Source organism: Poeciliopsis prolifica, unplaced genomic scaffold (genome assembly GCF_027474105.1).
Source record: "Poeciliopsis prolifica strain line A6 unplaced genomic scaffold, Auburn_PproV2 SCAFFOLD041, whole genome shotgun sequence".
Classification (NCBI taxonomy): domain Eukaryota; kingdom Metazoa; phylum Chordata; class Actinopteri; order Cyprinodontiformes; family Poeciliidae; genus Poeciliopsis; species Poeciliopsis prolifica.
Window position 1 is genome coordinate 4,121,316 of NW_026562416.1, and position 23,535 is coordinate 4,144,850.

The following is a 23,535-nucleotide window of genomic DNA, read 5'->3' on the forward strand; positions in this document are numbered from 1 at the left end:
TATATATATATATATATATATATATATATATATATATATAATATATATATATATATATATATATGCATTATTTGTTTGTCCAGTAGATGGCAGTACTGCACTGAGAAGTACTTCTTACAGACTCCGTTTCCCAGCATGCTTTATGAGTGATTTCGGTTGCTGAGCAGAAAGAACAAGCGCGGATTAGAGCTGAGATTATATGAGAAGGTATTGTAAATGTACTTTTTCTAAAGAAAAGCAATTTAAAATTAACTTTGTTATTTAGAAATACCACCAGCGAATAAATTGAACTATATAAGAATGTGTTTTTCGTGTAAATGCTACGTGAAATAGTTGAATTTACATGTTTGAAGAGATTAGTGACCGCTGGTAACCAGGTTTAATCACAATTTACAAAATGTATCTCGTAGACCAAAAGTAATGGACAGGTTTAGAATCCGGTGGACTTTATTGTCTTTAGCAATTTTGTTCCACTGTTTTTTTTAAATGTCATTTAAATAATAACATAGAAATTACAAAATGTGTCATTTTCTCTGCCGAGAATGGTGCATATTATTCTTTGCCGAGAATGGTGCATATTTTTCTTTGCAGAGGGTAAAATAAATCTCAGTTTCTTGTACGTAAAGCATTTTAAAATCAGTTTATACAATTTATAACACTATCAAATGCATACAATGCACGCAATTTTAAACACATCTTAATCTGTATTTTTTTTGATTATTTCTCTTTCTACATCATTGTTTTGTTTGTTTTAGTTTTATCTATAAATTGGAAAACTGAGAACTGTGGTAAACCCATCTTTTCAAACATTGACACATTTTAAAATGAATTCTCAATAAAAGTATTTAATACACTCCGTTACTCAGAAATTTAACCTCCAATGTTGACTTTTTTTTAACATTCGACCTGTGGAAGGTTATTTCTGGAAATCATTGTCTTCTGTGCTATCCTGTGTCCTCAAATGTAGAGTGCACATTGGCCAATAGTGTGATCCCATTCGGTCAAATACTGAAAATTAGTTTATAGTGTAAATAAGATGTATTAATAATCTGGTAAATAAATTCATAGGTAGATAATTGTATGACTAAATTCATGATAAGAATGGTTAAAAAAATATGGGATTTGAAATATGAACAGAATGGAACATCTGTATTATAAACTATCTTTGTCATTTTTTCAGATATATGACCGAGTGAGCGCTCTTAGCAGCAAACTGAATTTTTCCGGTAACCTTGTCAACAAGATTTTAGGCGGTTAAGACAAAGTGAACGGCTCGAGAACTCAGAGTGCACTTTGTACGCTTTATACATTAGAAAACTCTCGTTTTTGTAAGTATCTATCTGTTGGAAAAACACATGAGCTTGTGATGTTTTTTTTTTTTTTGGTTGATAAAATATGGAACAATGTACATAATTTTTGAGTGTAAGATGTGATATGTTTAGTTGCTAGTAATGTAGTTTTCCGTTGTATTTCAGTTAAAAAACGGTCTGAGTGCATCATTAAAATGAGTGTATTAGCTAGTAATGTATTTTTATTTCTGTTTTATTACAGTTACTAGAATGTTTTGAGTGTTGCATTAAGATTTGTATTAGCTCCTGATGTAGCTAAATCAATTTATCCACAAAAATCTTGACTGAAAACGTGGTTGTTGTTCACTGACAAGGTCACGTGTTGCAGACAGCACAAGTACACCTATGTTAATTTCATTCATTCATTTTAAGACAAAATTGGTTTGTTTTCAATCTGAAAAATAAACATAGGATTATGTAATTATTGTTGACATTAAGTGCTTATCACATATGCCAGAAATTCTCTTCCTAATTTGCATTGATTGCATTTTGCCTGTCATGTGATAAGAACATTATTGTTCTTATAATCATGCTGTTGAACTTGTGTTGATATCCAGAGGCTGAAAATGTCTGTCAATATTGAAGAGAAGATTAAAAACTACAGGACAGCTCCTTTTGATGCCCGGTTCCCTAACACCAACCAGACCCGGAACTGCTACCAGAACTACTTAGGTAAACAAGAGATTGTGTTTTGTTTTATTAGATCCATTTAGGATCACTAGAATGTTTTTCTTAGGTAATTTCTGTATTTATTTTGAGATAGAATTACATTTGTTTAAAGTATAAAAAAAGAAGAAGCTTTATTTCAATGTGTTGATGTCTCTTTCTGTTTACACTTGGAATTTGCACTGTTGGGTAACAGTATATAAAACTAGAAATGCTAGCGAGAGTATAAGCAGCCAGTATTTATATTATAATTTAGTCATCTGAGCGCATACCAAGTATTTGATTTTAAAAAAAAGATAAAAATGTAACTCTTTGATATTAAAAAGAAAAAAACTTCTTAATATATTGGAGGGAAATCCTGCCTCAAGTCACGATGCAGCTCACAGAAGAGATGGTTACATAATCTGTTATATTTCTGGTGCAGATATGCTCTACAAAGGAGAGGAGAGATGGAGCTGTAGGAGCATAAATAAAATGCTGGTTCCGTCTTAGACTGATAGTAAAGCTTCTTCATTGAAACCTTTGAAAGCAGCTAAATGTTCCCTGATGAGACCTGGTGCTGTTTCACTGTCACTTTAACACATATATGACCTGTAATTTACATTCTGGACTTTCAGTCACAAAATTTTTTTTACCAATTCTACTTTTTTTTTCTTTTTTTTTTTTTTTTTTTTTTTTTACAAATAATACCAATAATAAAATTTTGGCATTTCTGTTCAATAACTACCTACATATATTTAAAATTTTGCACAAAATATGTCAAAACCCCAAAAAGCTTCAAAACATTTCAGAAAAATGTAAGAAATTGTATGCCATTTGTTCTACAGAGAGATTATTTCTTATCAGTTCTGTTATGGAGGATATCACTTGTGCATCCATTCTAAAGCAGTTTTTCCAGATCAAAAATGTTTCAGATTGTGCTAAATTTATTGAGTCATACATTGTAGTTGTAGCATAGGATAAATATGCACTGTAATTAAAACTAGGGTAAGATTAAAGTTTCAGAGGTACTCAGTCACACAAATTATTACTTACCACTCTTACTGTTCACCTTCTGCTTCTTAACTAGAGTATTTTTTTTTTACTGCTTTCATTTTCCCTCAACAGATTACCATAGATGTAAGAAAGTTCTATCTGCTAAAAATCAGAAGACGACTCCTTGTGAGTGGTACCGCAGGGTATACAAGAGTCTCTGCCCTATGGCCTGGGTATGTGTGCCATGAAATGGATTAACAGAAGAAAATACAAATAGTTGTCAGTGTTAAAGATTTGCAGCTACCAACTTAAAGTTATGTTACTAATCCAACAGGAATCACAAGATTTTATTTCATCTTCATAAAATTAGCTGCCTGAATGTTTTTTGTTGCAAGAGACATGTTTTGCAGATGTCTCTTGTATCCCAAGCACTTTGCTCTCTTTTACCATTTGAACCTGGTATGTAATTTAGATGTACTTTAAATAAAATTAATAAATCCAAATTTATGATTTCAAAAGTAAATATTTTGGGATTGTTTTGTCCTTTCAGTGTGATATTTTCATCTGTTTGTAGTTTGATTGCCTCACCTTGTTTCCTTCACTTGTTTTACAGGTTCAGAAATGGGACGAACAGAGGGAATCAGGGACTTTTGCTGGGAGAATTTGAAGGCAAATCGTTCATTGTTTCTTTTCTCTACGAGCTTAATATGAAGCATTCCAGTATTTCTAAATGCAAAGCAACTAAATAAAATACTGTTACTGTGAAAATGTGTTTTCTTTCTTTGTGTATTTATTTGTTACCAGCAGGTGGTTAGATCTGCTTTATTTTCAGATTGGAAAACTATTAGGGCATTTGATTTTTTTATCCATTTTTTATTCCATGTTATTTCAGGTTTTGACCTTTTATTTGCAGCAAAATGAGCAATTAAGAAAAACTAACCACTTGTAGTCAATATATGTGAGGGTCCAGAAAAGTAAGTTATTTTTAAAAAATTAGTTAATAGGTACTGGAGTGAACTCAAAAAAGTTCAATTTGTGACACAAAAAGGCTCTGAACGCTTTAGAGGTCCAGACCTCTAAAGCTTACCAAGTTTCCAAACTGAGAAAACGTTTAACTCGAGCTGGAAATAAAATCCTGGTAATGCTACTACAACATACATAATCACCTCTTGATTAATATATATGTGTATATATTTTTTCACATTAAAACCACAACCTTAAATTTATTGGGATTTTATGTGGTACAATACAAAGGAGCACATAAATCAGAAATGGAAAAAGTGATGCATGCTTTAAAGAAAGGAAATTGGAGGGAGTTCTTCAACAGTAACAGAAAGTGTGGGCACAGTTTATCTGAAGAAAAACTGAGTTAAAAGCAGCCCAAGAAAACAGTTTCTGCAACAGACTGGAAAATAGGAAGGACATTTACCTTCCAGCAGAGCAACAACCCTAAATATGCAGCCAGACCTACAATTAAACAGTTCTAGTGAAAAGCATTGCCATGTCTTGTAAAAACTAACTTAAAAGCAAAATATTCTGTCCAGCTGAAAATTTGTGATAAAACCTAATAATATATAAATGTTTGAACGCAACTGACTGAGCTTATACAATATTACTAATGGATCAAAACTGGCCTCTAGTGTGAAAAGTTGGTACTTTTATTCCAAAAGACTGGAAGCTGCAAATCAATATTTTGTGCAAAATACTGATTTTTTTCTTTTCTTTATTTTAATTAATAATAATATAATTTAATTTTCCTTTGAAACAATCTGCAGAATAATAAAAGTATGAGGCAGGAAATAAGTAGTTCTGGAAGGTAGCCTATATTTTCAACTGATTATATAGTATATTTTGTTAGAAAGGCTAAGATGATGACTTACTTTTTTCTAAAGGGACAATATTTTTAAATACAAAATGTGTAATTAACTTGTAAAGAATATGTTTTCCAAGCCTATACTTGGCTTGACTTTAGTGACTAAATTTCTATATCAATAAAAAAAAAAAGTCATAGCTATAAGCCAAAATACTTTAAGGAATCATTTTATATCTGAAGCATCCTCTAAGCTGCATCACATGACAAGATGTCCCATAAACGGGCGAGTTGCATCAGCAGCAGCGCCAAGGTCAACTTCTGGAAGCATCATGGAGGACACCGGAAAGAGAGTGTATGTGAGGTAGAGAGAGACAGAGAAACGCAGAGAGAGTGGGGGGATACAAATACATCCTCACGACCCACTGTGACACACCCCATCCCCCCCTCCCACGGGATGCGCATGCGCCTGTTGTGACCAACTAACCGAGTAAGGGCTTCGGCCATGATTGGACGCGGAGGCCTCACAGGATGCGGTGATGCTGCGCTGGAGTCATGATTTTTTTTTATACAGCAAAAACGGGGCGGGACTACCTCACGACACGCTGGCGTTGTCGTCTCTCATAGGCCGAGCTGAAACGGGAGAAATAGCGTGTGGTTACGTGCCTTGTTCCTCGCAACCCCCTGCAAGGGAAGGATTGTGTGAGGCAGTGCTACCAAAAAGAGACCTGCTGCAGCCCGTAGAGGGTTTCCAGCAGTCACGACAGGTGAGTCTCCTCTGACTGAGCAGTCTGGGATAATATTTGGGATCTTGGAAAGCCTCAGCTGGGGACAACTCTGTCGCTTTGCCTCTATTTGACTGCAGAAGTAGATGTTATCAACAATATGTTTCCTTACCTTAAACCTACCTTTCTTAGAAGACTTTACCAGGATTTATTACGTTTTGGGGGGTTTTTAAGGGAGAAGAAGGCGGAGACGTTTTTGGTACCACGGACAGCGACTAACCAGGTTTTCCATGTTTTGCAGCTGGCGGTAAGGCAGAAGCACCACCTGACTCTTCCTCCCTCTCCTCCTCCTCTCTGCATCCTGCAGATTCCAAATCTTAGAAATCACCCTTGACAACCGTGAGAGCATCTAAAGCTTCTTTGGGAAGATGGAAGGCCAGGCAAGTGATTTTATTTTTAAACTTATTGTGTGATCCTTAATTAAATGAAGGATATCCGGCCTCTGATTAGTATAATGTAAGATCAAACTAAGTTAAACTCGAGGAGCTTGTTGATGTCATATCTTAGTTATACATGTCTTTCTAAAAAAGTTCAGGCTCTAAGCAGATTTGTGTGGGTGGTAATGTATGCCATAATGCTTCCATGAGTCACTCATTTCTGCACATGCTGTGGATGTTGTGTGAGTGGAATAGCAGGCGTGTTTCCATGAAATAATAGCTTATGAGTGGATATTCAATAATGCAAAAGCCTGATTTTGCTGATGAATTTAGTGATGATTTTTGTGAAATATTCTTGATTCCATAAGTTGTCATACAATGAATAAAACATGTGAAGTTTTGAGATATAATTCACTGCTAACATAGCACACCCACTTTGTCTTTGACACTTCTTCTTTAATCACATAACTACAGGATCTTTTGTTCCCTCACTTTTGGCTTTGTGCGTGTGTTTCTGCATGCACATATGAATTCAGTGTCAGCATGACTTGATCAGATCTATCCTTTGGGATTTATGAAAAGGACACCTGGGAAATAGAGAAAGTCGGATTCAGTAGTTCAAATATGCTATACAAGCTAAAAAAAAAAACTAATTACAGTGTTCTCTATGAATAAGGCTTCAAAATTACTTGAAATAAATCACAGAAACAAACAAACTACATGCAAACTGTGGCTGAATGAATATTTTGTAGATGTACCTTTTTGCTACTTTACAGTTGCATGTTCATTCTGCATCATTCTTCTTTACCATCTAAATCACAAAGGATTTAGTCTATCACTAAACACAATTTTTCAAATTTTGCAACAGATTAATTCACAGTATCAGTTTGATATAGGTCTGGACTTGACCATTCCTCAGACATAGAATCCGACCTCTAGCAGGTTATCATCCAGGACTGCAATATGTTTCTGTATTTCAATTAATCTTTTCTATAACTCTTATGAGCTTTTCTGGCTCTGCTGAGGCCCACAGCATGATGCAGCCATGTTTCACAGAGGGGAAAGGTGTGTTTCAGCTTATGTGCAGTTTTACATGTATGTCAAAATGTTCAGCTTTGGATTTATCTGACATCTGAATGTTCCTCATGTTTTCTATGTCACCAGCATACCATTATATAGTTGCATTGAATTTTATTTTAGGGGTATCAGAGTAAAGTTTGTTTTGTAAAAAAAAAATATATATATTTTTTTGCTTTACTGTTTTTCACAGTTTTTGATCAACTAATTGTAATGTTTGAAAAAATAAAGCTTAGTTTATTTAGCTGCTGTAATAAAGGATTTATTCATACTGTTTACCTGCTAAAAAGATTTTCTGTAGGGTTTATTTCAACATCTTTCATTTTTGCAGGATCCATTTTGTCCTTGAACTGCTTCTGATTATTAAATTCTATTTTCCATGTTCTAATTATTAGCCCGTCTGATGCTTGTTCCATTATTTCTAATCACAGAAACCATGACCCAAATATACATATAATTGTGGTCCAATTGTGATTTCTTGTTGATGCATTATCTCACATAAAGCGGTTTGCTTTTGTGATTTTCACAGTATTATATGCAGCTTGCCTGTCCTTGAGAAAATGTGTCAATGCATTGACATGCTGGTCAATATCTGGCATTACAAACCCAATGTTACCAGGAGGTGTGTGATGGGAGGGGCATGGGACTGCCTTCAGGGACAGATGAATAATGGACATTGTAAATAAACTGTAACAAGCATTTAAGTTTGCTAATGTGTGAAGACACATAGATTATCAAGAACTATTTAAATCACTGTTTTGTTACCAAAAGTAACAAAGAAATTATTATAGATATAAATGGATATCTGGCTGATTAATAAATAGTCTGTGTGTTCTTACTTAGAACACATTGTAGTTCTGTGCCTTTTTTTTCTTTCTTGGATAAACCAGAGTTAAAGGGAGGGGCACGTCTGCAGCACTTTCATTAAGTAAAACAAACAGCTGTAAATTTTTAGATGTACTTGTGTTTTATTGGTGTGGCAGTAAGACAATCAGCATCAGCCTTATTTTTGTGCTTTCTTGACTTCCTTAATGTGAGTAAGGTCCATGATTTCTGGATTTAATGCATCTCACCTTATTAATTTTGTGTGTGTAAGTGTTCTCGCACCAATGCAAACGTAAAGTTGCTCTGTCGTTTAAGGAGTCTTACATGGTTTTATTTTATGAGACCTGTGTGCATATTGCCTAGTTGCAGCTAGGCGTCAATTATCCTGCGTCAATAAAGCAGCAGTTTCCAGCTTCGGGCAAGAATGTGTTAGGGGGAAGGTTGGGAAACTAATGACAAACAAACACAGATTTAATTTATTAAATGGCAGGTTGCTGGTTTAAATAGTTTTTAATGTATGGGTTTCAGGGCAACTAGTGTCATTTTAGTCTGTTGTAGCTAAATCTGAACAAACTTAGATGACTCATTGATCTGTATGTTAGGACTGTAAGACAAGATGTGTGATAACATGGTTTCCTTAGTAACGCAATGACTGTTCAGCTAATCTCCCTGCTGCAACAGGGCACTGCTGCTGAAAGTTACTGAATATGAAAGAAGCATTAAAGATTTTCGTCCTTTTGGCAATTTTGAACCAAGTGGGAATATATTCTTATTTCCAGTGAGTACAAATTGGTTGAATTTCAACTGAGTTTTACGGATAGAAAATAACCAATTCAAACCCTGAAATTTGTGTGAAACATTTTAGATTATAGGAATAAAAAAAATAGCAAAGTAACAGTGATTTGACCTACAAATTTCCTGTTGATTTTTGTTAGAGACATTTGAGTGTACTGAGTCACTGTTACATGACAAAAAAAAAAAAAACAGAGATAAATGCAGTCAATCAAGAAGAAATAAAGAAAATAAAGGCAGAGATCCTCCTCATTCTAAGTCAGTTGAGTCTTCACTGGATTAAGTTTTATGTGTTTCCTACTGTGCTGGCGGCTCTCTCCTCACTACATCTGTTCATTAAATATACAGTGATGTTGAGGGCTTCAGACAGATGATGAATGATTGGTTTCTTTGCCAAAAGGGGCCTTAATAATAATGTGAAAAATTTATTTATGGCCAAAACAAAGTCCATGCAGTTGTATTTATTGGCAGCTTATGTAAAGATATGCAGCAACAAATATTATTATTTATGGTGCAGAACATATTTATTTTTTTATTCAGTCTTTCATTTATGTGTTTATTGAGTGAGTTAAAATTTGTCCTGTTAGGAAATAATTATTTTCAACAAAAATAGAAGTTTTGTCAGTGAAAAATGGTTAAAGTGACCTTTAAAGTCACATTAATTGAAACAATAATAGACATCCAGATGTTAGAACTTTCTCACTGCAAATTTGCAGATTCTTACTGATTGAAATACATAATTCAATCAAACAAGAGAATAACCGAATAGAAGCCTGCTTATTTGGACTCTGCAGAAAGATGGCAATGAGCCATCTACCTGCAGTGGACACACCCAAAGCTTTTGAGGTGAGGGCGGGAGTATCGATCACTTTTATATGTCTCCTAATTCCCCAGGGAACTTTCTAGCAAACAAACAAGAAGAGGAAAGAGTTGAACAATGTTAAAAGCACAATATAAACAACAGACAAAAAATATTTTATTTAACTTGGGATCAAAAAAGAATCTGGAAAATATTTTTCCTGCAAAATGCTGGGAAGCCTGATTTCCAGGAGAAAACATGAAAGATGTTTGTTATTAGAGCAGATTTATTAATTATCCTTACCTAAAAAGAAAACTGAAATCTGACCCCTTTATCACATCACCCATCAATAAAAGTAATTTTGTTTTTCAGTCTAAATTAAGTAAAGTAACTCTTTCAGGCTATAAATCTGCACAGAATTTCAACTGTGTATGTTTTAGGAAAGAATTGAAATATTATACTTTCATCTCAGGGTATTGTTCACTTTCATTAATCTCAGCCTCACTATTAAGGTCAAAGGTCAGGTTCTCTGACCTTAAGAGAGTCTGATATTAAATATGCAAAGTGTATTTTTAATATCCTTCAAGTCTGGGGTTCACAGCTCTCAGCCAGACAATCTTCCTTGTCTTCAGGAGTCTTTTTCTTCTGCTGCAGCTTCTGTCTGAAATTTATTGTCATTTCTGCCTCCAAGCAACCTCAACGGGGGAAGAGAGCTTTTGTGTTCCAATTGAACTTGTATAAAAACAGCATCCCAGAAGTCATGAAAAGTCAGGGGCCTCCAAGTTCAATATCTCACATGGCTGTCCCACATTTATTGCTTCAAATTATGAAATTGCTAATGGTTCTACTAGCTAGCACCACATCATCAAATCCCATTTCCAACCAATCTACTGGTGCTTTTTGCTTAGTTTAGATTGGACCTAAAAAGTCCAACCTGACTGATTATATAAAGGTTTTCATCAGCCCCTCTGTTCTTTCCTCCCCAACTGATTCAGTTTGGCCAATACCCTTTACCTGAAACAACTGCAATGCTAATCTTGTTTGACCTTATTCTGATATTGCTAAAGAAGAGGCAAAAGATCAGCAGACGTCGACCCACACCGCTGCCGTCTCATATAGCAGCAGCCAGTTCTGCCCTGTCAGCATTCTCTGTCTTTCAGCTACAGACTTTTTGCTGAAACATCATTCAGTCTGGCCCAGGCACTAAATCACATGAGATGCATTATTTATTAATGCTATATGTTAAGAGTCATTTAATAAACCTTTGATGGCCTGAGTTGCATAATAACATGGCTTTTGCTTTTGTCAGAAATGTGTACTTGACTTCAAGAAGGGAGTTTACCCATGGACTTTTTCAACCCATAATGTAATGTGATTCCATTTAAAAATAATTAAAACAACAAAATTTAAGTCTAACCAAATGCCACCAAACAATTTGATTTAACCCTGTTCCCCTTGGATTTAACTGAAAATTTATTTTAATGTTCTTTTATTATTTGCCATTGTTTATTGAGGTCTAATCATAAATTAATTGTTCAAAATTATATATGTAGAAATAATACACTTTCTTTTCTGTTTTGTGGAAAATAAATTATCTATAAGATTAGCTACATACAAAATATCACAAAACGTTCAAGCGTTTCAGTTTTAATAAAAAATGTAATAACTTAAAAATTGTCTTGAAAATCAATTGGAATACATTCCATCTTTTTATTACTTGTTTTTGACCTTCCAGCTTTTGAAAATGTTCATGATCTTATCATGAACATTTGGCACCAAAGTTGTGTTTATTTTGACTACAGTGGTGCCTATTTATTTATTGATATGGAAGTATTTGTATTATTATTTGTGTTAATGCAGCATTGTATTTTCTTCATATATTTAGTGTTCTGAGAGGTAAAAAAGAAAAAAAGAAGCAAAATAGAATGGAATAATTTCTTTAGAACTCTGCAGAAGTCCAGTAAGCATTCAAACATCTTGTTGTCATGAAGTTTGATGTGGTTGTCTTTAATTACACAGATAAATCAATGATATTAAAGGGGCCAGGATGGCCGTGGAAACAAATTTCATCTGAATTATGTTTGAAAAAAGACTGAGTCATGAATGCTGTGGATCACACAGACACTGAATCAACTTGATCATCTTTATCTTGTTGCAAAGCTGTAAAAGAAAAATTAAACATTTGTTTTTATAATTTGACTTATTTTGCATTTTACTTGTATTTTGTGGATGATCCTGTATGTATTAGCAAATAGATGTAAGGATGCCAAGCTTTAGAGGGTGAGTTCAATGCTATTTTGCTGAATCACTGATCTGTTTGCCATCAGCATCCCAGTTTATTGCATCTAACTTACCTCTGTATTGTACAATCCCATTAAGATCTCAGATTTCATATTTATTTATTTTTGCATCAACCCCATCAACCTCAATTATCCTTCTTGTTCCCGTTCTTTCCATCACTCTGCCCCTCAGGGAAAGCAAGTAACGGGCTATCTCTTGTTCTCGTTGGGCACGGCTGTCATCGGCTCTCTGCAGTTTGGTTACAACACAGGAGTAATCAATGCTCCGGAAGAGGTTGGTGAAGTTTACTACCAAAATACTAACAGAAATTTTGCTTTTTTGCATATTCAGATTAAATTAGGCAATACATTTTCTCAGTGCCAAACAACAACAAAAAATACTATTATGTAAATATTTTCAGTTTAATGATTATTTTAAAAAAAAGATAGGTACACTTTTCCCTTGAATTTACTGTAATTATCTTTCTACTGCTTCACAAATGCTATAAACAAAAGACCTACAAATCATCCACATCTTAAGTGAAATGGATCTAAACATTTAAATTTTCAGGCCAGTTGATGCTAACTAACAGTGTAGCTACTGTGTGTTCTGCTCTGCATATTTATGTACGTCTCTAATCTAATTTTCAGGTCTTGTAGTTTTATTTTGCAGGAAATAAATCAGTATGAAGTGCATTTCTACTGGGAGTTTTATCCTTTGAACTTTTGCCCTTTTTCATTTGTGGCAGGTTTTTTCTTGTTCGCTCTTTCATACTTATTAACTGTTATCCTATCACAGAGATCACACTTTATGACTCAGTCATTATAAATTCTATTTATATGACGTGCAAGACAAAATAAATTCAGTAAAGTTTATGTAGTTAAGTCCTAAAGTTTCTTTCTTGAAACTTTAGGACTGAAGATGTTGTATTTTTGAAATATTTATGCTGTAAAAACATTCAATCTGGCAACAGGAGCTAAAACAGTTTTTCTCTTTTATAATTAACCCAAATATAATCACATTTTATCTGTACTATTAAACTTAAATTAGCCAACAACTAGCTCTATTTATGAAAAAATATTAAAAATATGTTTGATTGAAACTGATATGTCAAAACCAATTAGTTTTGGTTGTGGAACCACTAAATCGAGAAGAAGAGAGAGAAATGCTAATCTTAACCTATAAATCTACTTTTTATTTAGAAACTACGGTCGTTCTTCAACCAAACCTGGATGCAGCGTTACAATGAGCCCATCAGTTCGGGGGTTTGTACCATCATCTGGAGCGTCTCTGTTGCCATCTTTAGTGTGGGCGGCATGGTGGGCTCCTTCAGTGTGGGTGTCATGGCCAATAGATTTGGCAGGTAGGGGATAAAATTTCATGTTAGCGTTTAAAGATTTGAGAGTCCTCAGCCAGAAATTATTTCACGTACGACTAGTTTATGTTTTTTGTCCATTTAATGTTTGTGTTTTTTTACTCTTCCTCTCCTCAGACGGCGCTCCATGTTCCTGGTGAACATTCTGGCTGTGTTTGGAGGCCTCCTCATGGGGTTCTCCACCATTAGCTCCTCCTATGAGATGGTGATTGCGGGTCGTCTGGTCATTGGCCTGTTCTGCGGCCTCTTCACTGGGCTGACTCCCATGTACGTGGGAGAGGTGTCACCAACACCTCTTCGTGGAGCATTTGGCACTCTGCATCAGCTTGGGGTGGTAGTGGGCATCCTGATTGCTCAGGTTCGAAACTTTACTCACTTCTAAATACTCAAGTTATTATAATTAATGACTTTCCTCTATTTATTTTTAAAATAATTAGATTAAAGCTCATATATAAATACTGTAAAGACACAATTATACAAGACACAAGGCAGCAACAAATATCAAAAGCAATGATGAATGATGAATAGTTTGAATGGACTTTATTGACTTTATTGTTTGCAGATGCAAAATCAAATGTATTTTAAATTCACTTAAAAACAAATCAATGATGGCTTTTGGTAGATTATTCAACAATTTAGTAACATAAATAAATAATCTTTCAAGAAAGATTATGAATCACATGATTCATTGCTGTCAGCTTAACCACATAAAATCAAATTTGTTCTGCTGGTGTGTCTTTTTCTTTTAGATCTTTGGTCTGGAGGTTCTGTTGGGTTCTGACAAGCTGTGGCCCCTGCTGCTAGCCCTCACTGTGGTCCCTGCTGTGCTGCAGTGCATCTTGCTGCCATTTTGTCCTGAGAGTCCCCGTTTCCTTCTGATCAACCTTAAGCAAGAGGAACAAGCACGCAAGGGTAGATGCTAATAGATTACTGCTTTTACTGCTTCTACATGCAGTATTAATGGAGGATTGGTCGCTCCATTAAAACCCAAAGCTGGTGAGATGTTTGCGTACAGATCTGAAATTGCAATTTCATTTTACTCTAAATCTGTAAATAATGGAAAATCTTCTACAATTGTGTATTTGACTAAATAGCATCACTTTGCATTGTTGGGGATCCACTGTTCACATTTACAGTTTTTCTGCAAGCCTTTGTTAAATACAGGTAGATTTTATCTGTAGTGCCATCTACTGTTTGAAATAAGAACTGTGGATCATCAAATTGCCTTTCTTTCTTTAAATAGAGCTCCTGAATGAAGGTTTAACCACAGCTTCAGATGCAGTGATTTTCTGTCACTGGTGTGGTTGTGGCTGAAGAGAGAATAACTGGGACCTGATGAAAGAAGAGTCATTTGAGAGCTGTAAGAGCTCTTCTGAGGGAACCAAGCCAAACATAGTAAATCAAAAAATAAAAACTGGATCTCTCACTGTTATTGCAGATTGCATGCACAAACTGGACGTGATGTTTGTCTACTTGTATTTGGAGAAACCTGTTTAAAAAATCTGGAGCAGAATTGGAATGAATAGAAAACAAAAAGGAAGCCATAAATGGAGTAAGTAGTGGAGCTTTGTGAATTTGTTCAAAACACAGGCTGGAAGGAGACTTAGCATATGCTGCTAGAAACACAGGAGGTTAGACATGTCAGGAAGCTGTTTTTCCCCCATCATTTTAAAACACTCTTTGCTACTCAGAAGTTCACTTCTTCTACTTCTGTCAAAACTTGTTTTATATAACTCTCTCTTCCAAAATCAGTCCATCTCCATCAGAAGTGACTCATCCTGCTATATAATTCTGTTGACAGCTCTGGTTCGTCTCCGTGGCACGGAGGATGTGAACACAGACCTCCAGGAGATGAAGGAGGAGAGCGCCAAAATGGCGATGGAGAAGAAGGTGACCATCGCTGAGCTGTTTCGCTCAGCGACCTACAGGCAGCCCCTCCTCATCGCCGTCATGCTGCAGCTCTCCCAGCAGCTATCGGGAATCAATGCTGTGAGTGCGGCGAAACATTCTGACATGGTCACACTTTGTAAACACACAGCTGCGCTGTTGAATATCACACTTGTACAAGATATTCAACTATTGACATCATAGCCAAAAAATAATACAGTTGCCGTTTTTTTCAACCATAAATACACAAAGTACAGACATGACATTACGTCACAGGACAACATGAAAAAATCAAGAATAAATCAGAATAGGAAAACAAAGGAATATCTGAAAAAGTTCCCATAACGTGAGTTCAACGTTTTTATGAGAATTATTTTTTATTTTATTATTTATTTTAGTTTTCTGTCAGAGATTACGGTTTATGAATAAAAAACAACATTAAAAGCCTGTTTCTAAAATGTATAAATTGCATTTTAACCACAATTTTCTTTTTTCTTTCATCTCTCAGGTGTTTTACTACTCCACAGGGATCTTTAGCTCAGCTGGAGTGAAGCAACCCATCTACGCCACAATAGGAGCTGGAATTGTCAATACTATCTTCACTGTTGTTTCTGTAAGTGACTCAGCAAATGCTTTATTTCCTGCCCACATTTGGGTTCACTCTACAGAGAATCACAGTCTCCTTCTCTGTCCTTCAGCTCTTTCTGGTGGAAAAGGCTGGACGAAGGACTCTCCATCTCCTGGGATTGGGAGGAATGGCCGTCAGTGCCCTGGTCATGACAGTCTCCCTCCTGTTGGTGGGGCGATGCACAGATATTACCAAATATTTATGCACATAGACAGACAGACAGCAAAAATACAACCTTTTTACCAAGTATTTTTGGCATATTTTACAGTATAAGTATCTTAGCACATGCAAAATAAGACAAAACTTAGACTTAACTTCACCAAGATATAGAAGCTTGTTTTAAGTAAGTGATTCCTTACTGTTGATAAATAGTACTAGTTCCACTGGAAAATTATTTTACTTAGTAGAAGACATTTTTTTCATCTTATATGTGAAATAAGATGACAGTGGAACTAGTACTCTTTATTGATATTCAAGAATTAGTGACTTAAAACAAGCTAGTGTGGCTAGATGAAAAGTTACTTGTGAATTAGTTTTGTCTTATTTCAAGTGTAATAAGATATTTGCACTAGAAACAAAAAAATACCTTTGTGATTTTTTTGTTTTTACATTGTAGATAGTTTGAATGGACTTTATTGTTTTACTTTCACATAATTTAGTTGCAGTTTCAGTTTAACTATGAACTTCTGCCATAGTTTAATGTCTTTTTGTCATAATGTTTGGTTTTAGGTTGACATAATACTGAACACAGTTCCTGAAATGAGAAATAACTTAGTTACAAAGAGTCATGGGAGACAATTAGAGCTGTGTATTCCGCAGCAGATGCTCTCTTTATCATTAGCTTCTAATTGACTTTTCCATCAGTGAATCTCTCATGTGTGTTTCTGTCTGATCATTTCCTCTTTCTTCCCACTTTCTGAGCAGAAGGACATTGCAGCAATGAGCTACGTGGCGATCCTGGCTGTCATGCTTTTTGTGGCTATGTTTGAACTGGGCCCGGGTCCCATTCCATGGTTCATTGTGGCTGAGCTTTTCTCCCAGGGGCCCCGTCCTGCGGCCATGGCTGTAGCAGGATGCTGCAACTGGACAGCCAATTTTCTTGTTGGAATCAGCTTTCCTAAACTTGTGGTAAGAAAAGAGAATGCTGCCCTGATTGGTTACATTTACTTTACACTTCCAGTGTTTCCATTTTTTTTGTTTCTGACTTGATTTTGAGCACATAAATCTTTATTTCATGCAAGATTATATGAGTTTAGTTTTGTTTACTCTGGGGGAAAGGAGGTTAATCACAATGCAAACCACAAAATCTTAGTATTTTTTTGTTTAATTTCTAATGCAAATTTATTAGCTCACTTGAATTTCAGACTAACCAAACTCACAAGTTAGGTTGTTATTATTTACTGCAGTGCATCTAGTTTGCACTGCAGTAAATAATTCCTTGATATTGATTTTAAAAAGTACTAGTTTCACTGGCAGATTTTTTTTTCACTTATAAGAAGACATTTATTCCATGTTATATAAAAATAACTTGTCAGTGAAAGTACGACTTTTTATCAATAGTTAGAAGTTATTTACTGAAAACAAGCTACCATATCTTGCTGAAAAGTTACTTGTGTGATAGTTTTGCCTAATTTCTTGTGTACAAAGACATTTTCACTAGAAGATAGTGAAAATTACTCTGTAGGATTTTTCAGTGACGTTATTCTGATTTTCCTCTTGTTTCTCCACAGGAGTGGTGTGGACCCTGGGTGTTCCTCATCTTCACTGCCTTCCTCATTATCTTTTTCATCTTCACATTTATCAAAGTCCCAGAAACAAAGGGAAAGACATTTGATGAGATCGCCCGTGAATTTGGCGGCACTCTGCCTCCTGCTACTTCTTCCGCTGAGGATCCTGGTGCCACTTCCAGCACTGCCGTAACTCTTCAAGCCTCTTCTCCTGAGAAAGAGAAGGTCCCACTGGTGGAGGCGCCGGCAGCACCTGCTGCAGCACCTGCTGCAGCCCCTCCTGCAACCGCCACTCCCGCAACCGAAACCACACCCCTTAAAGATAAATCCGGCGCACAAGGGGAGCAGGTGTAGACAGGTTTCCGACTGGTGAGAGAAAGAAATTAACGGAAGAATCACAGAGTACAAACATGTTGAAACAGAGGAATCAGTTTCAATCTTTCTATCCAACTTTATGGTACATTCCTGAAATCAGCTGCATCCATTTAAAGGGTGAGTCAAGGTCAATGTGTCTCAAGTCACGATGATACTCAGATCTGGTTACTTGAAACTAAAACATGGGTCAAAAATGTGCAGCAAATTTCTTCCTTTATGCAGTTTATAAGCAGGGTGACTTAAGGTGAGTTGAGCAGATTTAAATATAAAAAATAGAGGTTGGCTCAATGTCCTATGAATTAGGTGACATGATAAACAAAGATCCACATTTAAACAAAATTATTTGTGTATTTTTTTAAGTGTCAGATGATGTAATGTGTATTTTCCCCTGGTTTAACGTCTTGCAGAAGGTTCTTTGGCCAGTTACCGTACTTGTTCCCCTCTTAGACTGCTGGTCTGATGGATCTAAATTGTGTGCTTTACCTTTCACTGGGATTGTTTGCATTACAAAAGTGAATAACCACCTGAGGAGCACATCTAACCTCATAATGTAGTCTGCAGCAGCTAAAAAGGTATTAATATGTATTATTGTTCAAATTTTAACATCTACAATCATTCATTATTTAGTAGGGGTTTAATTACTGACTCACCTAGTGGTGTGTTGACATGTTGTCAGCCTACTTAAGTACTGAATGTGGCCAAAATGTAACATGAGTTACATAGCCAAGAAATTGAGAAAATGGACATAACAGTTTCCTCAAAGAACTTTCACAGTCATATACGTGTGTACACACACAAATACAACTTCATTAAGATTAAAATATGTAGCCTAGAAAATTAAATATATACTACACCTTTCACAGTTATGGGCACTCATGTTGATCAAGAACATCTGCTTAGATTTAGATAACATTAATTGGTCATTAACCCTCTCCAGGCAGATGTTGCAGATTTGCAAGAGCTATGCTACTTAGCTAGTCTTTGCAAGTAATTTGAGCCTGAGAGGGTTAAAAGTTCTTAGATAGCCTGATTTTGTTACATAGGAATTGATTTGTGTGTCAGTTATTTTGGGACTAGAGATTTTACAGATATTAAACCCTGAAATTTATTTAATGTGGGATATTTTTCTCCATTTATTTAAGGAGCTTTGATTAGAGGATACATTTTTTAAATCATATTTCAGTGTGAGATTACCATGGAACAAGAAAAATGTTATTTATTTTTAGTCATTTCATACATTTTTACAGAAGTGCCAGTAAAGGTGATGGGTGCTGTATGTGCAATCATAAGTAATCAATTAGTCATTTGTCGGCTGTTCTTCTAGAATCAGATCGTTGCAGCAGAGAAATTTCATGACAGGTACTTGTAATGTAACAATAGCGTAATAGACAAAATATATTTATTCGCTGAAAAAAAATATTTATAGGATTGTGTAAGATCTAATTTTTTATTAATTGCTTTAGATTATATAAGGAAATTTAAGTGCTTTTCTCATTTCAAGAGATAAAAAACGAGTTCTTGGAGTTTTGCTTTCAATTAAGGAGTAGGCTACTTGAATTACTTGAGGGGAAATTTTAAATCAGTGACTGTACACTTTAGTACACTGTAAAAAAAAAAGGTCTCTAATTTATGGTAAAATATTTTCAGCTGTGGTAACCAGAATTTTACCACAGCTGAATATGACAGAGTCCATATTTATATGTTACATTACATTGATAATTTATTTTACTGTAAATTAGAGAGTTTTTTTTAAGGTGTAGCTTTAGAGTCACTATTCATACTATAAGCAGTAGAAGAATCAGCATCGCCGTTCTTTCCATCAAACTAACACAGTGCTAATGATCTGCATTGACATTAATAATAACAAACATATATCGAAGAGAAAGACTGTATGAAGTGTGCAATCACTATTGAAAAATATCTTATAGCAGATAGATGCAACTAATGAGGAAGTGCTAATACTCTATTAATCCTGGCAGTATAGCTTTCAGTGAAACATGCAACTAACGTTAGTGGTTTAATAGATAATTATGTCTGATATTACCTTATTGTTTTGCAAAGCAAGACACTAAAGCTTAAAATCAAAGAAAACAGATCTGTGAGGATTATTTTGTGTATAACTACCATAAAAGAATGTCAATTTAAAATTATACATACTGGATTTTTAATCATTACAGCACTTTTTATAATTTAAATAGTATTTTTTTCAAGGTGGAGTTTTAATTAGATTATATAAATTTGAATATAACAATCAAGAAAGGCTTAATGGGAGAGTTTATATTTGTTTGATGAGCTAAAAAGGTGTTGGCAGACTGTTGTCTATTGCAGGCCAAAGGTTATGGGGTCGGTTGTGGGAATTATGATAACCAATTTTATTTTTGTAGACTGCATCTGCTATCATTTAAAAAGTATATCATATTTCTAACATGACCTTCTAATAGGATCCAAAAAAAGAACATTTTCAATAGTCTTCAAGCTGAGAATGTAAGGCTATAAAATTATTTTTTTCTCAGATCAGTAATAATTTAATTGTTTCACAAGAATTCCAGCTGATGTCTTGTCATTATAACCTGTGTATTTCAGGCAAACAATGTTTCTTTTTTATGTGTCTCACAGAATTTAATTATCTCAACCAAAAAATCTGCACTGTTGTATGAAACCTAATCTAACTTTTTATTGAAGAAACGTTAATATAAATGTAGTGACAACAAACATACCCTGCTATTACAACCAAAAAATAAGACTTTATATTTCAACACAAAAAAAATTACATATAGTGATCTTAAACTTTGGCCTAATTACATCTGTTCCATTAGTTTTATTTTTGAAAGCACAAATGCACTTTGCACGGTTTTAAACATGTTGCAAAGTTTCTGGATAGCCAACAAATACTTAAATCAGTTTCTTGGACCAGTTACTGCTCACCAATGAAATCCAAATCTTCAATAAGAAATTAACAGCAGCTTTTGGAAACCATTATATTTCAAATATATTTAAATTACCATGAAGAGTAGAATGATTTATTGTAAGTCAAAATGTATTTTAAGCTTTATGTGTGGGGTCCTGATCCTGTCTGCGCTGTGACACTTTGTCTGCATTGTTTAGTCTCAACAGATTTATGAAATGTATATCCAATTCCGTATGATATGTGACGTGTGTATGTGACAATACAAAATATATTTTCTTTACTTTGTTATTGTGTGGATTGCTGTTGCTACTTGAACTCTATTCTCACCCTTCCAGACCATTTATTTATTTATTTATGTATTTTTGGGATAGAATTTACACTTAAAGAGGTGAACCTTGACAAAGTGTCTATAAAGAGATTAAGTATCTATGGAGAGATTTAAGATTTAAACCACTTGTATAATTTTAAAACATAACTTTGTAACTTTGCTGATATTTAATTTTGAATGGATGTCAGAAGGCTTGTTAAGTAGATTATTTTTTTTCACTGAAAATAGAGAATATAAGTCCATGATATTGGTGTATTTTTCTGTACTTGTGGATGGTGATGTTGTGTTTGCACTGAGGGAGGATTGTTGTGCACTCGTGTCCAGTTGAGATTAATGTTATACTCAGTGTTTGCTGTTGAGGTGCTGCTTCTGTCTTTGGATATTCACACACTGCTCCTTTTTCACCCTAACAAGGATTTCACTGCTAAATTCAAAATGCTTGTTGTTCCACATGTTGCTATTGCCCTTTGTGATGTCACAAATTCAGAAAATTCTAAGTAGGAAAATGGAGGAATATGTTTATAATAAGAGAATATGGACACGTTATTATTATTATTTTATTTTTAAAAATTTTAACCAATTTTTAAAAGCAAAGTTGTGTTAGTGTTTCAAACTTGGCAGCATATGACTCATGGATGGAGCCGTTTTTATTACAGTGGCTATTGATTGAATTGGCAATATTAAAATATAAACTTCTGCAATAACGAATTGGCTACTAATACAATAACTACATGTTTTATTTGCCAAGAGACAACACACCAAACTACTCACATGAAACTCATAACTTTTTAAGCAATGAATGCTCTTGCTTTTCTAACTTCCTGTACTATCACAGTAGTCACTACTGGGTCTGACTTTTCTTTTTTTCTCTTTAATCCTTTTATATATTTGTTGTTGTTTTTTCTCGTGAACTGAGGGGCGCTGGGCCCCACAGACACTAGCTTATCATTTGCATTTCATGTGTCATATTTGCCGTTCATTTTCTGCCTATCATTCAGTGAAGCTGCTGTTTTATTTACAGTGGTACCTGTGGAACCAACAGCCTCCGTTTTCCCACTTGTGCCTCCCAGATTGGTGCTTCTCATGTGCTAAGGTTGAAATTTAAGTATCAGACTTTCAAGTAAAGGAAAAAGTGGGGGAAATTATTCAGTTTGGTTAGTCAATACCAACCCTGAATTTGAAAGATTCATCATAGTCCAATACTAAGCCATACTGTTTAAGGTCCAAGTTATTAAAAGTAATTTACAACCATTTCCTAAAGTTTGTAAAACAATCTGTAATAGAAACTGATAAAAAAAAAAAAAAACATATATATTGTTGCCAACAATCCAATTTTATTGTGCAAATTCATGACTGTAGTTCTTGTATGTTCACTGTAGACTGGGACAGTTGTCTTAAAGTTTTATCTATTTTATCCATTACTCATTATTGTCTTTATCTTGTGTATAATTTCTGGTGAATATTTGCTACTGCTAATGAAATTTGCAAACCACTGCCATGGTATTTGTTGCAATAAAGTATTTGAAATGATTTAATAAAGAAATAAAAGAAAGGACCAAACTGCAGTTTGCTGATAATTATAGCAAGCAATTGGATGTACAAACTCAAATACTTTCACAGTGTACAGAGAAAAATATAAGCTTTCATTATTTTGTAAATCTGTATATTTTAAAGAACATTAATGCATCTGTTGCATTGTTCTATTTTGTTTTAGAGTGCACATTGTCTAGATTTCATACACTGGTCTTTATTTTGATTAAAAATGTTTCTATGTGGAGATTTGAGTCTATTTTTTAAAGGCCTGATTGATGGCTGCTGATGGTCATCATCTTATTTTCATCTTGTGTTTGTTCTTCACTGTGATGTGGCGCTGTAAGTGATTGGGTTTTTTTGTCAACATTTTGTAATTTCTCACCTCATCTTTGTTTAAATTACTTTTCATTGTGTTTTCTTGAGAAAACTCACATTTGCTTATGTTTTGAATCACTCTTGACGATGCAAAATATTTGTCCCCACATAAAAGGAGTTTGAGAACAGCAAGTTGCATTCATTTTGGGCTTTAGTGCTGATTGGAGAAATATTTGATGTGCAACAATCCCATGTGTGTTTTAGTGGCTACTGGATGATTACATGATGTGAAGCGTTTTGTCTTTTCTGTCTGAAACAGCATTGATGCACTCTTGACTGCTTCATTTGCCCTGTACATACCACAAATGTTGTTAAATAAAGTTGCCATCTTGTATTGAGGAATATTGTGAAATTATTTATATTTTTGATCCATGCGATTTTGGGGTTAATTTGTTAGCTTATGTGGAAAAAAAATATATAAACCATTAAGTGCTCTTTGCAAAAAATGTGGAATCACAGAGAGTTTCACAGAGTCAGCAGTCAGACTCACTTTAACATTGTGTGTGAGTTTGTGTGTATCTGTGTCTCATACAGTCTTTGATCGTTTGTTCTTCATTCAGGGCACTTACTCACAGTTGGTGGAATGTTCCAAAATTTTACTCAAGAAGAGTAGTGATATTAAATAATATCACTAAAGTAAAAGTTGTGTTACTCTTAGAAAAAA

General features: G+C 34.7%; 2 protein-coding genes across 3 annotated transcripts; both read left to right on the forward strand.

The window, feature by feature from the left end:
* Window positions 1-133: 133 nt before the first annotated feature.
* Window positions 134-3,758, forward strand: LOC129375917 (cytochrome c oxidase subunit 6B1-like). 2 transcript variants are annotated; one of them, XM_055055290.1, is made up of 4 exons: window positions 134-207; window positions 1,907-2,021; window positions 3,123-3,223; window positions 3,604-3,758. In XM_055055290.1, exons 2-4 carry the CDS (start codon window positions 1,916-1,918, stop codon window positions 3,655-3,657), a joined length of 261 nt encoding a protein of 86 aa, XP_054911265.1. In that variant the 5' UTR covers window positions 134-207; window positions 1,907-1,915; the 3' UTR covers window positions 3,658-3,758. The 2 variants fall into 2 exon arrangements, with proteins under 2 accessions (XP_054911265.1, XP_054911264.1); XM_055055289.1 differs by lacking the exon at window positions 134-207 and adding an exon at window positions 1,213-1,328.
* A 1,720-nt stretch (window positions 3,759-5,478) lies between these two features.
* On the forward strand, window positions 5,479-23,213 carry LOC129375855 (solute carrier family 2, facilitated glucose transporter member 1-like). Its single transcript, XM_055055209.1, has 11 exons — window positions 5,479-5,567; window positions 5,827-5,965; window positions 11,928-12,029; window positions 12,938-13,098; window positions 13,228-13,468; window positions 13,860-14,022; window positions 14,912-15,099; window positions 15,506-15,610; window positions 15,696-15,794; window positions 16,550-16,753; window positions 17,356-23,213. The coding sequence occupies exons 2-11, from the start codon at window positions 5,954-5,956 to the stop codon at window positions 17,704-17,706; spliced, it is 1,626 nt and encodes a 541-aa protein (XP_054911184.1). The 5' UTR covers window positions 5,479-5,567; window positions 5,827-5,953; the 3' UTR covers window positions 17,707-23,213.
* The last annotated feature ends 322 nt before the right edge of the window (window positions 23,214-23,535 follow it).